This window comes from Glycine max, chromosome 9 (genome assembly GCF_000004515.6).
Source record: "Glycine max cultivar Williams 82 chromosome 9, Glycine_max_v4.0, whole genome shotgun sequence".
Taxonomy (NCBI): Eukaryota; Viridiplantae; Streptophyta; class Magnoliopsida; order Fabales; family Fabaceae; genus Glycine; species Glycine max.
This window is the reverse complement of record NC_038245.2, coordinates 1,013,205-1,025,922: the sequence shown is the minus strand read 5'-3', so window position 1 is coordinate 1,025,922 and position 12,718 is coordinate 1,013,205. Positions and strand designations below refer to the sequence as shown.

General features: G+C 33.4%; 2 protein-coding genes and 1 non-coding gene across 3 annotated transcripts; 2 read left to right on the top strand and 1 right to left on the bottom strand.

The window, feature by feature from the left end:
* Window positions 1–535: 535 nt before the first annotated feature.
* LOC100819770 (unchracterized LOC100819770) lies at window positions 536–2,308 on the top strand. The gene is made up of 3 exons (XM_014761830.3): window positions 536–891; window positions 1,147–1,228; window positions 1,404–2,308. Exons 1-3 carry the CDS (start codon window positions 880–882, stop codon window positions 2,033–2,035), a joined length of 726 nt encoding a protein of 241 aa, XP_014617316.1. The 5' UTR covers window positions 536–879; the 3' UTR covers window positions 2,036–2,308.
* Window positions 2,309–8,966: 6,658 nt separating this feature from the next.
* Window positions 8,967–9,069, bottom strand: LOC112997960 (U6 spliceosomal RNA). The gene has a single exon (XR_003263007.1). It is a non-coding gene; the product is annotated as a U6 spliceosomal RNA (small nuclear RNA).
* Window positions 9,070–10,117: 1,048 nt separating this feature from the next.
* On the top strand, window positions 10,118–12,426 carry LOC100819233 (pentatricopeptide repeat-containing protein At4g16390, chloroplastic). Its single transcript, XM_003534696.5, has one exon. It carries the CDS (start codon window positions 10,251–10,253, stop codon window positions 12,366–12,368), a length of 2,118 nt encoding a protein of 705 aa, XP_003534744.1. The 5' UTR covers window positions 10,118–10,250; the 3' UTR covers window positions 12,369–12,426.
* Window positions 12,427–12,718: the final 292 nt, after the last annotated feature.

Below are 12,718 nucleotides of genomic sequence, written 5' to 3'. Positions count from 1 at the left end.
ACCGCGTTAACACAAGTTGCAACTAGCACCCATCAGATTCGGTTAGAGACTATGATTAGCTTTCACTACCTCAAAGAAAAATGTGGAATCATTAGAGTCCACAAATTCGGACCACAGTCCTCGAGTCTCATCAACTCCTACTTCATCTACAACCAATTAATTAGATATTGGTTGCTTTACTCAATTCAATTCACCCTCCAAACAACATTAAAAACATCGATAGTTTGGTCTATATTCATTAGTGACCAATGAATGGATCATGATCTCTTCGGTATACTAGTACAAATATTATAGGATCCTGACATCATATAGTAGTAGATGGTTTGGTTCATTAGAGTAGATGCTAGTGAGACACTATGCGTTGAGACACGTGTACGGTCGGCATGCGGTAGTGCATGATCATTATTGCACACAACAAAACTCATAAAAACCATAATGCAAACATGAATAAAAATATTGAAAAATAATCATGGTAAGTATTTTGTAGGCATTTAATTGATTAGTATTTATAGGGATTGAGGAAGGTGCATTGAGTCAACAAGATTTGGCGTGTCAACCAAAACAGCACATGGGAGTTATAGAAGCTATGTGCTGAGTTGCGAAGCCATCATCAATCCAATCTTGTGTGTTACTATAAGTATTTAACAGCATAGACATTAGACACATTCTTCGGTTCTGGCCACCCTCAAGTGTAAATACAACCTTAGCATGAAATTCAACTTTGTGGGACTACGTGTTGGAGTTTGATTGGTGAACGTGGTGTGCTAATGCCTTCTTAAGTTTTGCTTTTCTGTCACTTTCCCTCTGTGTTGGTTTGCTCTCATCACTTTTGTCTGCATTACACCTGAGCCTCAGATCTCATCTCTTATCCACAAAACCATGGCTGAAAAGGTACACAGCTTTCAATTGTCATCTGAATTATCACTCTTTAATTTCTATCTCCAAAACATACCCTTTTGGATTAATGTCCATTATTTATTGTCCTTGTTTACATAATGAAAATGTGATTTCAATTCTTCTGCTTGTAACATAACCAAATGATGATGCCATTCTTCTATTCTATGCCACAATCATGAGTTTGGTTCACTTTGGATACATAGTGTGCAATAATTCTAATGGGTGGTTTTGTTGAACACATTAATTCAGGTGACCATCATGAAACTCAAGGTTGATCTTGAGTGTGAGAAATGCTACAAGAAGGTTAAGAAACTTCTCGGCAAGTACCCTCGTGAGTGCCATCACCCCTTGCTTTTTTTTTTCATGCATGTAATTTTATATATATTAGAATCAGAATTGTGAAATGATTTTTTTTTTTTCAATTTGCATGCATTTATTTGGAGTTAAAAATTAAGAGGGTATCAAATTGAGTTAATTTTTGGGTGTTGAAATTTTGTGAACAAGAGAAATTCGGGACCAGAAGTTCGATGAGAAGGAAAACATTGTGTTCATCACAGTGGTGTGTTGCAGCCCAGAGAAGATAAGAGACAAGCTTTGCTACAAAGGTGGAGGCTCAATCAAAAGCATTGAGATACTGGAACCGCCCAAGCCCAAGCCCGCCGGGCCCGAGAAGAAGGAGGCCGAGAAACCCAAGGCCGAGCCCGAGAAAAAGAAAGACCCAGAGAAGCCTAAAGCAGACCCTCCCAAAGCCGAAAAGCCCAAGACCGAGCCCGAGAAAAAGAAGGACGGTGGTGGCGAGAAGCCCAAGGAAGAGCCCGAAAAAAAGAAGGACGGTGGGGAGAAGCCTAAGCCCGGGCCCGAGAAGCCCAAGGATAAGCCAACACCCGCGCCGTTACCTGTGCAGCCACATATAGCGGCACCGATGGCGGTCCCAGTTGGGATGCTCTATGCTCCTCCTCCGTGCTACGGAGGCAGGCCCGTTGGGCCTGGCTACGAGTACGGTGGGCCCATGCTCTGTTACGACGGTTACTATGCAAGGCCCGTTTACGATAGTTACAGTGGAGGCAGACCCTGTTATGGGAACCGTTGTGATCAATATTTCAGCGAAGAGAATCCACAAGGATGCACAATTATGTGACAATTACATCCACGGCGTTGCATTATTGTTGGGATCTGTAAATGATGGTGGCCATTCACAATTTCTCTCAATTATCATCATGTTTAATCACGTTCAATCCAATGAGCTAGTATTTCTCTGTTTTTGTTATTTAAAATTCGACGAGAGAAAAAAAAAACAATGAGGGGGGAAAAGAAAAATAAGGTTATTTAATCAATGGTTATAAATGCTATACTGCAGTGATGTTTTTTTTTTTTCGTTCCATGAGTTAATAAAATAAAGTTTCTTTACCAACAAGGAATCTTCTGACTACTCAGTGGATTGGATTTGCCTTTTTAGATTGATTTTGTTGAAAGTAATTAACTTTCTAACCAACAAAAAAAATAAAAAATCACCCACCAGTACTTTTTAGTGGGTAAGGTCATACATAATAAGGAAGCAGTTTACATTATTTAATATATTCTTTTTCGTACATTTTTTTTTATATAATTGCATAGATAAAACAAACACATTGATCTATATCAGTTGTTAAGAGTTCTTTACATTATATGATTTAATTTGCTATGAGAATATTGGTTGGGACTTGGGAAGGTAGCAGCAGCTAAATTGCCTTATCGCATATTGTTCGGTAGATAAATTTGAATTGGTGTTGGTTAATTGTGTCATGGTTTAGTAGTTTTTTTTTTAGTTGTTGTTGAGAAGCTTTAGTAGTTATTGATCAATAATCAATGACCTCATAAAGACAATGATGACAAATTGACAACCATGATTTTTTTTCCTTTGCCCATAGTTTCTACTTTTCCCACCCGATTAAATCCATGAACCTGAACAGAATTTGAACGAGCACAACCAGATAATAAAATGTGATGTATGAATGAAGTTTTTTTTCACAAAAGTAAAAGTTTTCAAGGTATTTATAGAATAAAAATAATACATACCGAAGTTAAATTAGATCATGGCTATCAAGGGCCAAGGGGTGATCTATCGACATTTATGCAATTATTCTATTTTTGGTTACAAAGAAAATAAAAGAATGGGAAGGAAGTGTTTCTCCTGATTTGGATATCATATAAACAAAGAAGGAAAATAAGTTTTTGTGGTCCATGCTAAAATTTATTTCTTCCCAGGTTACAAAAAAAAGGGGAGTGTGTGAATAAATACTCTTGAGATAATTTGTATTGCTAATTTTATTTTATTTTAAGTAGTAATTGATTTTTAATTATTATTATTATTTTAATTTATCTTATGTCTTGACTAGATTCTTTTTGTTATTGAGAGCATATGTTATGTTTTTATTATATTTTATGTTTGCTAACAAAAATTATGCCATTTTATAAATATATATTTCTTTAATTTCTCTTAATTCTGTTCAATATAAGAAGAGAAAGTTTAGGTCACGCTTGATTTGAGAAGTGTTTCTTTTCTGTTTTTATTTTCATTTGATGAAAATAATTTTTATTTTCAAAATTTTAAAATTTAGAAAATATGTAAAGGTATTACCATTTTTTCATTCTTCAAAAAAAAAGTCTGAAAAATTTTATTTGTTATTTTCAATTTTAAGAAATCTGTTTAGAAAAAATATTTATTAATGTAATTTTTAAACAAATGTATTTTTACTCTTATTTTTAATTTTCTTTAAAAATGAAAACAAGACTTAAACCAAATCAAACATCACCTATTCTTTCATTTTCTCTTCTATCAAACAATTAAAAAATAATTTCACTCTTAACTCTCTCTCTTTTCTTTTTCTTCTACTTTACTTTGTCAACCGCGTTAATTTAGCCTCTTGATAAAAAGACGTTGAATGTAATATTAGAAGAAAAAGTTTAATTTCTTGTTGCAGAAGATAAATTTAGAAAGGGACCTGAGCTTGACAATCTACATTTTTTATACAAAAGTTGCTTTCAACTAAATATAATATATTAGTTTATGTTATTAATAATTTCACAGAATTTAATGCAATTCGATCAACACAACTCTGGCTTCAATTATTCAATAGTTTTTCTTTCCTAGTTTGTTGTACCAAAGTTCACATAATTTATTTTCTCTGTTCTTTCTTCCTTGATTAGAATTGTCGTTCGATAATAGAATACGTTTCAATCCCGTAAAAATATAGTAGCTTTTTTACCAAATCGAAAAAAAAAAAGTTGAATTATCATAGACGTAACGTCGATCGAGTTGAAAACATGAATGAAAAGTGGAATATTACACAACAAAGGCCAAGTAGCAATCTGCTGCGGAAAATGGGGTCTCTATTAATTAATCATGTGATGCATGATGAGGTCATACAATAATGTATAAATAATAAATAATACGTATACCCACCATAAGGAACCAAAACTCAATTATGGGGTCATCTTAATGTTTAGGCATCATCATTATTTCTTTCCAAATTCTTTCCAAGCTACAATGCCACCAAAAATTGTCACCTTCTTCTTCCACCAGCATCATCACATGCTTTGGACAGATATGTTAATTAAAATGGCTAAAATTTAAGTAAAGTGGTAAACTAGTGCTCAGAGTTATTAACACTTAATAGCATGTGATCCCAAACTATCTCAAGTCTACTAAGCCAGAGCCAAGAATCGTGTCGGCACCGTCACGTTGTTAACATAACAAGCAATTGCCATGTAAATTGTGTAAGAAGTAACAACTAACAAGTATCATGTGTTATATTTGTAAAATATATAAATTTTGAAAAGTATTTTAATTGTTAAAAAACATTTTATTAAGAATATAAGTATAACTTAAATAAAAATAAAAATATCCAAAATTTTAGTTTTAAAAATTATTTTAATTAAATAAGGTTATTACTTATTCCAATATGATTTTTAAATATTTCAAAAAAAATTAAAATTAAAATTGAATAAAATATTTATTCAATTTATTCAGAAAAAATATTTATGAAAGTTTAGAAGCTATACATGTATTATAAAATGAAGAAGAGGTGTGGGTGTATATGAGAGAAAAATACATGCACAGAATCATTCCATTTCAAAAGTGAAGAGTTGAATTTATTATATAAGGGTGCACTAATATTTTTAAATCAAATCATATTTTTTTATATAAATAAAATATTTATAAAATATTTGAAATTATAAAAATATGTATAGTTAATTTAAATAAATTGTATTTGTATATTTATATTCTTTAGTATTATACGTAATTAATTATATATGCATAAATATTTTTATAATTTTTAAATTTATTATTTTCAGATGATTTTCTTTTAATTTAAATTTTTAGTTTCGTTGAAATTCATGCGAACCGACACTAATGAAAGAGAGTGATTTTTATAATTTTCGTTGGAGGAGATGGGATGAGGAAATGAGAGGATTAATATTCCTTTCCTTCCACTTTTTTTCCCCTTCCAATATTAAGTAAATTAAAGGGAAGAGAAACAAATTTATAAAAAAATTATTTTGAAAACTTATTTACTTTTATTCTCTAGATTAATATTTTTGAGTGTTTATCATACTATTCTTAACTTTTCTCAATTAATATGTCTGTGTGTTTATCATTTTTTTTGTCATTCTCTAAAAAAAATTATATAATTCAAAATCAAGTGATCCTATCTAATTTTCACGTGTCACATAGAATTTATTCCATTTCACACGATCTCAAATTATATCATAATTTCTCCATTTCTTCCTTTTTTTTTTTTAAGCAAACATTATGTTAATTAAAATCACTTTTCAAGTCTTGTGAATGAAAAAGTCTCTCCCATCCAATCTTAACCCAAATCAAGTTGAATTAGTCAAAACTGAAATAACCTCTTACATAAAAAAAAAAAAGAATTATGTTACCGTCCAATTGTTTCAAAAACATTATTTCAGATACCGAGCTAGTTATCAGGTTTGGCTAGTTCCCATCCCCTCAGATCAGTTAACTAATAAAGTAGAAATGCTACAACTGAAGCATCAAAACAACAGAAAATACTGCAATGAAAACGGGTAATTGATTAGTTGTAGTTATATGTATGTCATCAATTGAACATTTGAACTTAACAAAGAATCTATATACGTGTTGCATTATAACTGCCATGGTAATTCAACACTAACAATAGTCCTTGGTTAAAAAAAAAATGGTCCTAAAATCAAGTCATACTATCATTGTGTCCTAGTAACCTACTCCAATCAACAAGAAACAGTGTAAAGAAAATCGAGAGGCCAAGTAACAATATGCGTGGAATGTTTGCTTTAAAAGATTGCAAAAGAATTTGCATTAAAGGGAAAAAAATTGTAAAATCAAAGCTAAATTGGAAGTATCAAGATCTAATCATTCGTGCAACTACCCTCATTCATATTTGAGTTGCAGCAGCTTGGAATGCTCTTTGTCTAAACTGTTTAAGTACCAGCCAGGTGTTAGTTTTCTTCATGCTGATTCACATTACAAGACAAAGTAACGAAACATGATATATTAGGTGAGACCCTTAAACCATAGGTGAGCAAATCCAAAATGATACACCAAAGTCAAGCTCCTCGTATCCTGCAAACAAAAGGAGCACATCATAATACCAATTCTAACTTGTAGAAAAGGAGTAAACATGTGTATTAACTTCTAACTAAGATCGAATGGATCAAATGAATGAGGTTACATTTGTTATGTAAATGCCTCCATCAGACATAAGTTAAATTTCACTAAGCGAAGGTATGATTCTAAAACTCTGAAAATTGCATATATGTTGCCCTTATATTCAATAGACTTCAAATTGTCTTGAATTATGACACACAAGGTGAATATGCCACTGTTATAAACAATAACATTGATACGAAATGAAATATGTTTCGACAATCAGTATGATAATGAATATCATAACAATATAAAAAACTAAGAATTTTGATGCCACATTGAGAAATCTGTAATTCTGCAGGTGTCTAAAACTCCAATTGCAGGTAATTCATTAGATTTCCATCAAACTTGATAAAGTGAAGAAAAAAAATACCTTAATTTAAAGCAAAAACAAATTTGTAAATAAAATTCACCTTTGCACGATAAGTAGTATGATTTGGTTCGATTGATCCAATCCAAGAGGGGTCAATGTTTTTCGAATTGACATGTTATTTCCAGGGGTGGAAAGCTCATAGGCCATCATAAACAAATTCAATTGAAGAGTTAATACACTGGTATCATAAGAAACCCATCCTATTTATGTTGTACCTCAAGTCCTCAACCTTTATCTTAATTTCCCTTCGTTACTGCACAGATGCATGATAGTAAGAATATGCTAGTCATTGTAACACTTTGATATTGAAGGAGCAACATGTACTGCATCAAGTGTATTCATGATTCATGAATATGAAGTATCCAGTATTACAATATGTGAAACCATTTACATACAGAAACATTTCCACTTCCATGAAGGATGTAAGGCCTTCTGTTATGATCCATATCCATGAATTGGAAGAATGGGAAGAGTACACAGTCTTGATAATTTAGGACATTAACAAACTCAAACAGCATTAATTATTCAAGAATTGGATCATGAAGCATGAATTTAGAACATCAAATAATTAGAAGAAAAAAAATGGTGCATACCTTTTGAAAACATAATATTCTGACTTTCAAAAATGGTTTGAATATCAAGAATTTGGAGTAGGATCTTTCTCAAGATAGATGGGAAAAATGATACTTCGAAACTTTAATTCAATAACATATGTCCCAAGACGTATATTTAAGAGAAAGAGATGAGGAGACCTATTGTTTCATGAGAAGTCACAATGGTTCTACCCATCATAGATTCATATAACTAGGATATATTATTCAAGCGCCCTCATGTGATTTCCAATATCTATTGATCACAAAAATGGATTCTAGTACACGTCAAGTTCAAGTTACCATGCAACCATTTTTTTTAATTAAATAAATGGAAGTCCATCACTTCAGAAATCATTTTCTAACATCCAGTAGCTAGGGAACATCTTTTTGAACCAAACTCATGGGTGATGGAAGATGTTGTATATGAACATCATCATCTTGCAAATTAAACTAGTCCACAATGGATGGTAGCATACAAATATTTTTCATACATACGTCAGATTTTGGGACCAAATTTTTAGCTTGTAATGCCAACCCCTAACTCTAGAATGACAAGTGGTTCAAGTGGAGGAGGAAAGGAGAGTCATAGTGTATACAACTCTCAAGGCACATTATATTTCCAAGGAAGGAAGGTTCACTCTCTAAGAAACTCTGGAAAGCACCTATCACTGATCATGCTATGTCAAAAGTTAATTTCGAAAGGGATCATATCTGCATCAAGCAAAATATTTCTGTTAGAATTGGAAGCTTTCTAACTTCCATTCTCTATCCCATGTTCCTTATTCTCTTCCCTGCCAATATCAGTTTCTCTGTGCTACTACTGTCTAGCCTCATTAATTTTATTGGACAAGGGAAAGCTGAAGTATTTAGTGTTTTATTCTATTTTTCTATTCTTTCATGTTCCTTTATTATGTATGAAGTTCTTTTCAGTTTTCATCATTGAAATTCACTAAAATGAAATTATCCATCTTCCTATCATATGTAGCACACACAATTCTTGTGTTTTGAGAATTCAAAATTGGGCAGGAAAACATCAAATAGGCAATAAGAAATTGTTAAAGGGTTATATGAAATACACAAAAGAAGAGACACAAATGAATAATTATGTTTTCAAAGTGAGCACTTACTGCAGAGAGGCCTCGACTGCCTGTGCAGAGAAAATCCCACAAAATATGTTCAATAAAACCAAAACTTGGACTCTAATTGAGCTGAAAACCCACCCCAAAGGGCATGTCCCTCTTATTCATGATTACTCGTATAACTTTTAACAATAATAAAATTTTATGTATTCGCATTCTACATTTTGCCGCAGAAAAGGATTCTCTTATTGTCTATCATTAATTGCTGTTAGACAAAGAAGGCTTTCAATCTTAACCAGAATGTCTGAAAATATTGAAAGAAGGAACATGGAAAAAAAAATTTGGACCATTTCTCGATTTGTGCGTGTCATCCTTGCGCAGGGGCCATGCTAATCTTCTCTGTATCGTTCCAATTTTATCAGATGTCCCCGAAGGGACAAGCTTTTACTGTGGCCTGGGCTATATATTCTGTGAAGCTCTTGTTATATTCATCAATGTGGGACTAACTATGCATCTGGTGCTCCCCTAACGAAAGGAAGATACCTCGCATTCCCATTTTGCTTAACTCGGTTGCAGAAAAGAACAAAGATAGACACTCTTTCGACTGAGAACAAACTGGATTCCCTTCACTTCATTTCTAGCTGCATGAGTTATATAGCTCTTTAGTGACTTTTTTCATGCTTGGTTTTAATAAAATATATTTTGTATGGCTAAGATTTCAACACCTAAAAATTTAAGAGCACAGGATCTTAATCCTCTTGTTAGACATTTTCTTTTATGTTTTAAAATTTATCTTTATTAAACATTTATTTATTTTTAATTTACATTGAATTTTCTTTTATATTTTAACATTTCAAAATATATTAATTTTAAATATATAAAAGCACACTTACAATTCTCTTAAGGTATTATATTTTTTCATTTGCTAATTTTTTAACCCCAATCTAGTACATTTTAGTAAAAATATATGAGAATATTAATTCAATTTTTTTTATAATTTATGAATAATATTTTATAATGTTATTAGTACTAATTTTATTTTAAAAAATACTATAATGTGTATAAATACATATTATCTTTGTTACAAACTGCGTCAAAGCCGAATTCATTCGCAGCATCAAAGAATACAAATATTTATATTGTATATTGTATAAATTAGAATATTAATTAATTATATTTCTTTAACTAAATTAATTTTTTATTATTTATTTTATGGATTTATCTTTGTATAATTTCTCTCTTTCTCAAATAAGAAATATATTTTTTTTTACAATAAATCGTTGATTTAAATATTATTAGTCATCTTAAATAAGATTATAAGTTTGAATCATGTGGATAAAAATATAATTAGAACGAAAGATTTAAAAAAAAATATTTCATCTCCTTTTTTTTCCGTCAAATATCTATCTATTGAAAAAAATATTTATTAAATGAAAGTATAATAATTTTCTACTATGTTGAATTAAAAATAGAAAAACATTATATTCAAATGATTCAGTCCTCTTTCTCGCTCAACGCCGCCAAAAATACGTCCGTGCCCGCGCACCCGCAGGGCGCAACCAAAAACATTTAGCGCAACACATCTCAGTATCAGTCTATGTGAGAAGAACAAAGCAAAAATGGCTTCGTGCATTTGCGCTTCCCACTCTTCTCTTTTCCACGATCGCCATTATGTTTCCACCTCAATCTCTTCTTCATTTTCTCTGCGCAATTTCAAATTCCCAAACGCCGCTTCCTCCCACAAATCCCTCTCGCTTCACTCCAAAGCCTCTCAGGCGCTGCATCAAGACGCTGCTTCTCACGACCCAGATGCAAATTCTTTATCTTTATCCAAAACCCGCATCTGGGTCAATCCCAACAGCCCCCGAGCCAAACACCTCCAACCGAAATCGCCCAGCGCCAGGTACAGCTACCTCGCCAGACTCACCGAGTCGTTGAACTCGTGCACCCCCAGCGCGCAACACGTGTCCACGATCCTCAAGGGTCTCCGTGACAACGTTTCAGAGCGCGACGCTGTGTTCATTCTCGATAAGATGACGAACCCCGAAACCGCACCCTTTGTTCTCGGTCACTTCCGGGACAAGATTAAACCCTCCACAGACAAAGAGGTGATTCTCTACAATGCTACTCTTAAGGCGTTTAGGAAGTCCAGGGATTTTGAAGGTGCAGAGAAGCTGTTCGATGAAATGCTTCAGAGAGGGGTCAAACCTGATAACATTACATTTTCGACTTTGATAAACTCTGCTAGGATGTGTGCCTTGCCCGATAAGGCCGTGGAGTGGTTTAAGAAGATGCCGAGCTTCGGGTGTGAACCTGACGCCATGACGTGCTCGGCTATGGTGTCTGCTTATGCGCAAACTAATAATGTTGATATGGCTTTGAGCTTGTATGGTCGTGCAAAGGCTGAGAAGTGGAGCCTTGATGCGTCAACATTCTCGACGTTGATTAAGATGTATGGCGTGTTAGGGAACTATGTTGAATGCTTGAGAATTTTCGGAGAAATGAAGGTTCTCGGTGTGAAGCCTACTGTGGTGACGTATAACACTCTGCTGGGTAGCTTGTTCAGATCTAAGAAGTCTTGGCAGGCCAAGAATGTATATAAAGAGATGATAAGTAATGGGGTTTCACCGGATTTTATAACCTATGCTACTCTTTTGCGAATCTATGCTGGAGCACAATATAGGGAAGATGCTCTCAGTGTTTATAAGGAAATGAAGGGGAATGGAATGGATATGACTGTGGATCTTTATAACAGGCTATTAGATATGTGTGCTGATGTTGGTTGCATAGAGGAAGCTGTTGAAATTTTTGAAGACATGAAAAGTTCTGGGACTTGTCAGCCTGACAGCTTGACATTTTCATCCTTAATTACTGTATATTCCTGCAATGGGAAGGTTTCAGAAGCAGAAGGAATGTTGAATGAAATGATCCAATCTGGATTTCAGCCAACTATTTATGTTCTGACATCACTTGTCCAGTGCTATGGGAGAGCTAAGCAAACTGATGATGTTGTGAAGATTTTTAAGCAACTCTTGGATTTGGGCATTGTTCCAGATGTTTACTTCTGCTGTTGTCTTCTGAATGTTATGACTCAAACACCAAAAGAAGAGTTTGGTAAGCTAACAGACTGCATTGAGAAGGCTAATACAAGGCTTGGTTCTGTGGTAAGATATTTGGTGGAAGGGCAGGAGGGTGATGGAGATTTTAGAAAGGAAGCATCAGAACTTCTTAATTCAATTGATTTTAAGGTAAAAAAGCCGTTATGCAATTGTCTAATTGATCTTTGTGTCAGCCTGAATGCGCCGAACAGAGCACGTGACGTTCTGGACCTTGGACTGATGCTTGAGATATATAAAAATATACAATCCAGATCTGAAACCCAGTGGTCTTTGCATTTGAAGAAACTCTCAGTTGGAGCTGCTATAACCGCATTACATGTTTGGATAAATGACTTGTCTAAGGCATTGGAATCATGGGAAGACCTTCCACCACTGCTTGGAGTTAATACTGGACAGGGAAAACACAAGTATTCAGACAAAGGTTTGGCTAGTGTATTTGAATCACATTTGAGGGAACTCAATGCTCCGTTCCATCAGGCTCCAGATAAGGCTGGCTGGTTTTTGGTTACAAAGGAGGCGGCCAAATCATGGCTGGAGTCTAGGGGTTCAGCTGAAACAATTGATGATTTGAACTCTCAGGTTTCAGGTGCTTCAACAGTGGCGCTTCAGTATCAATAGGGTTGTTTTAAGAATGATATGCCATGTTATTTTTATGCAATTTTCTTTTTCTTTTGTGGAAATTTTGTATTAGTATTTAGTAAGTTCAATATAAGTATCCCCTAAAAAAAGTTCAATATAGGTATATATAGTATTAAAATTCTGGTTATCTTGTAGGGTAAATGAAGAGCTGATACTAGTATCCAGTGTAGCGGCTAAATTTCTATTGTTTAATATATATATATATATATATATAGAGCATTCCCATACCAATATATTAAATTTTCTGCCTGAACTAAATGAAATGAACAATAACACTTCCACCATATTAATTTTTCAAAAATTACCTCTACTACCTACTCTGAGACAAT

What these genes read in the sequence shown, in the direction of transcription:
- LOC100819770 (XM_014761830.3), top strand. An exon ending in ACTTCTCGGCAAGTACCCTC is followed by an intron (nt 1,229 to 1,403) that starts GTGAGTGCCATC and finishes TGTGAACAAGAG; the next exon opens with AAATTCGGGACCAGAAGTTC.
- LOC100819233 (XM_003534696.5), top strand. Translation starts at nt 10,251, where the DNA reads ATGGCTTCGTGCATTTGCGCTTCCCACTCTTCTCTTTTCCACGATCGC.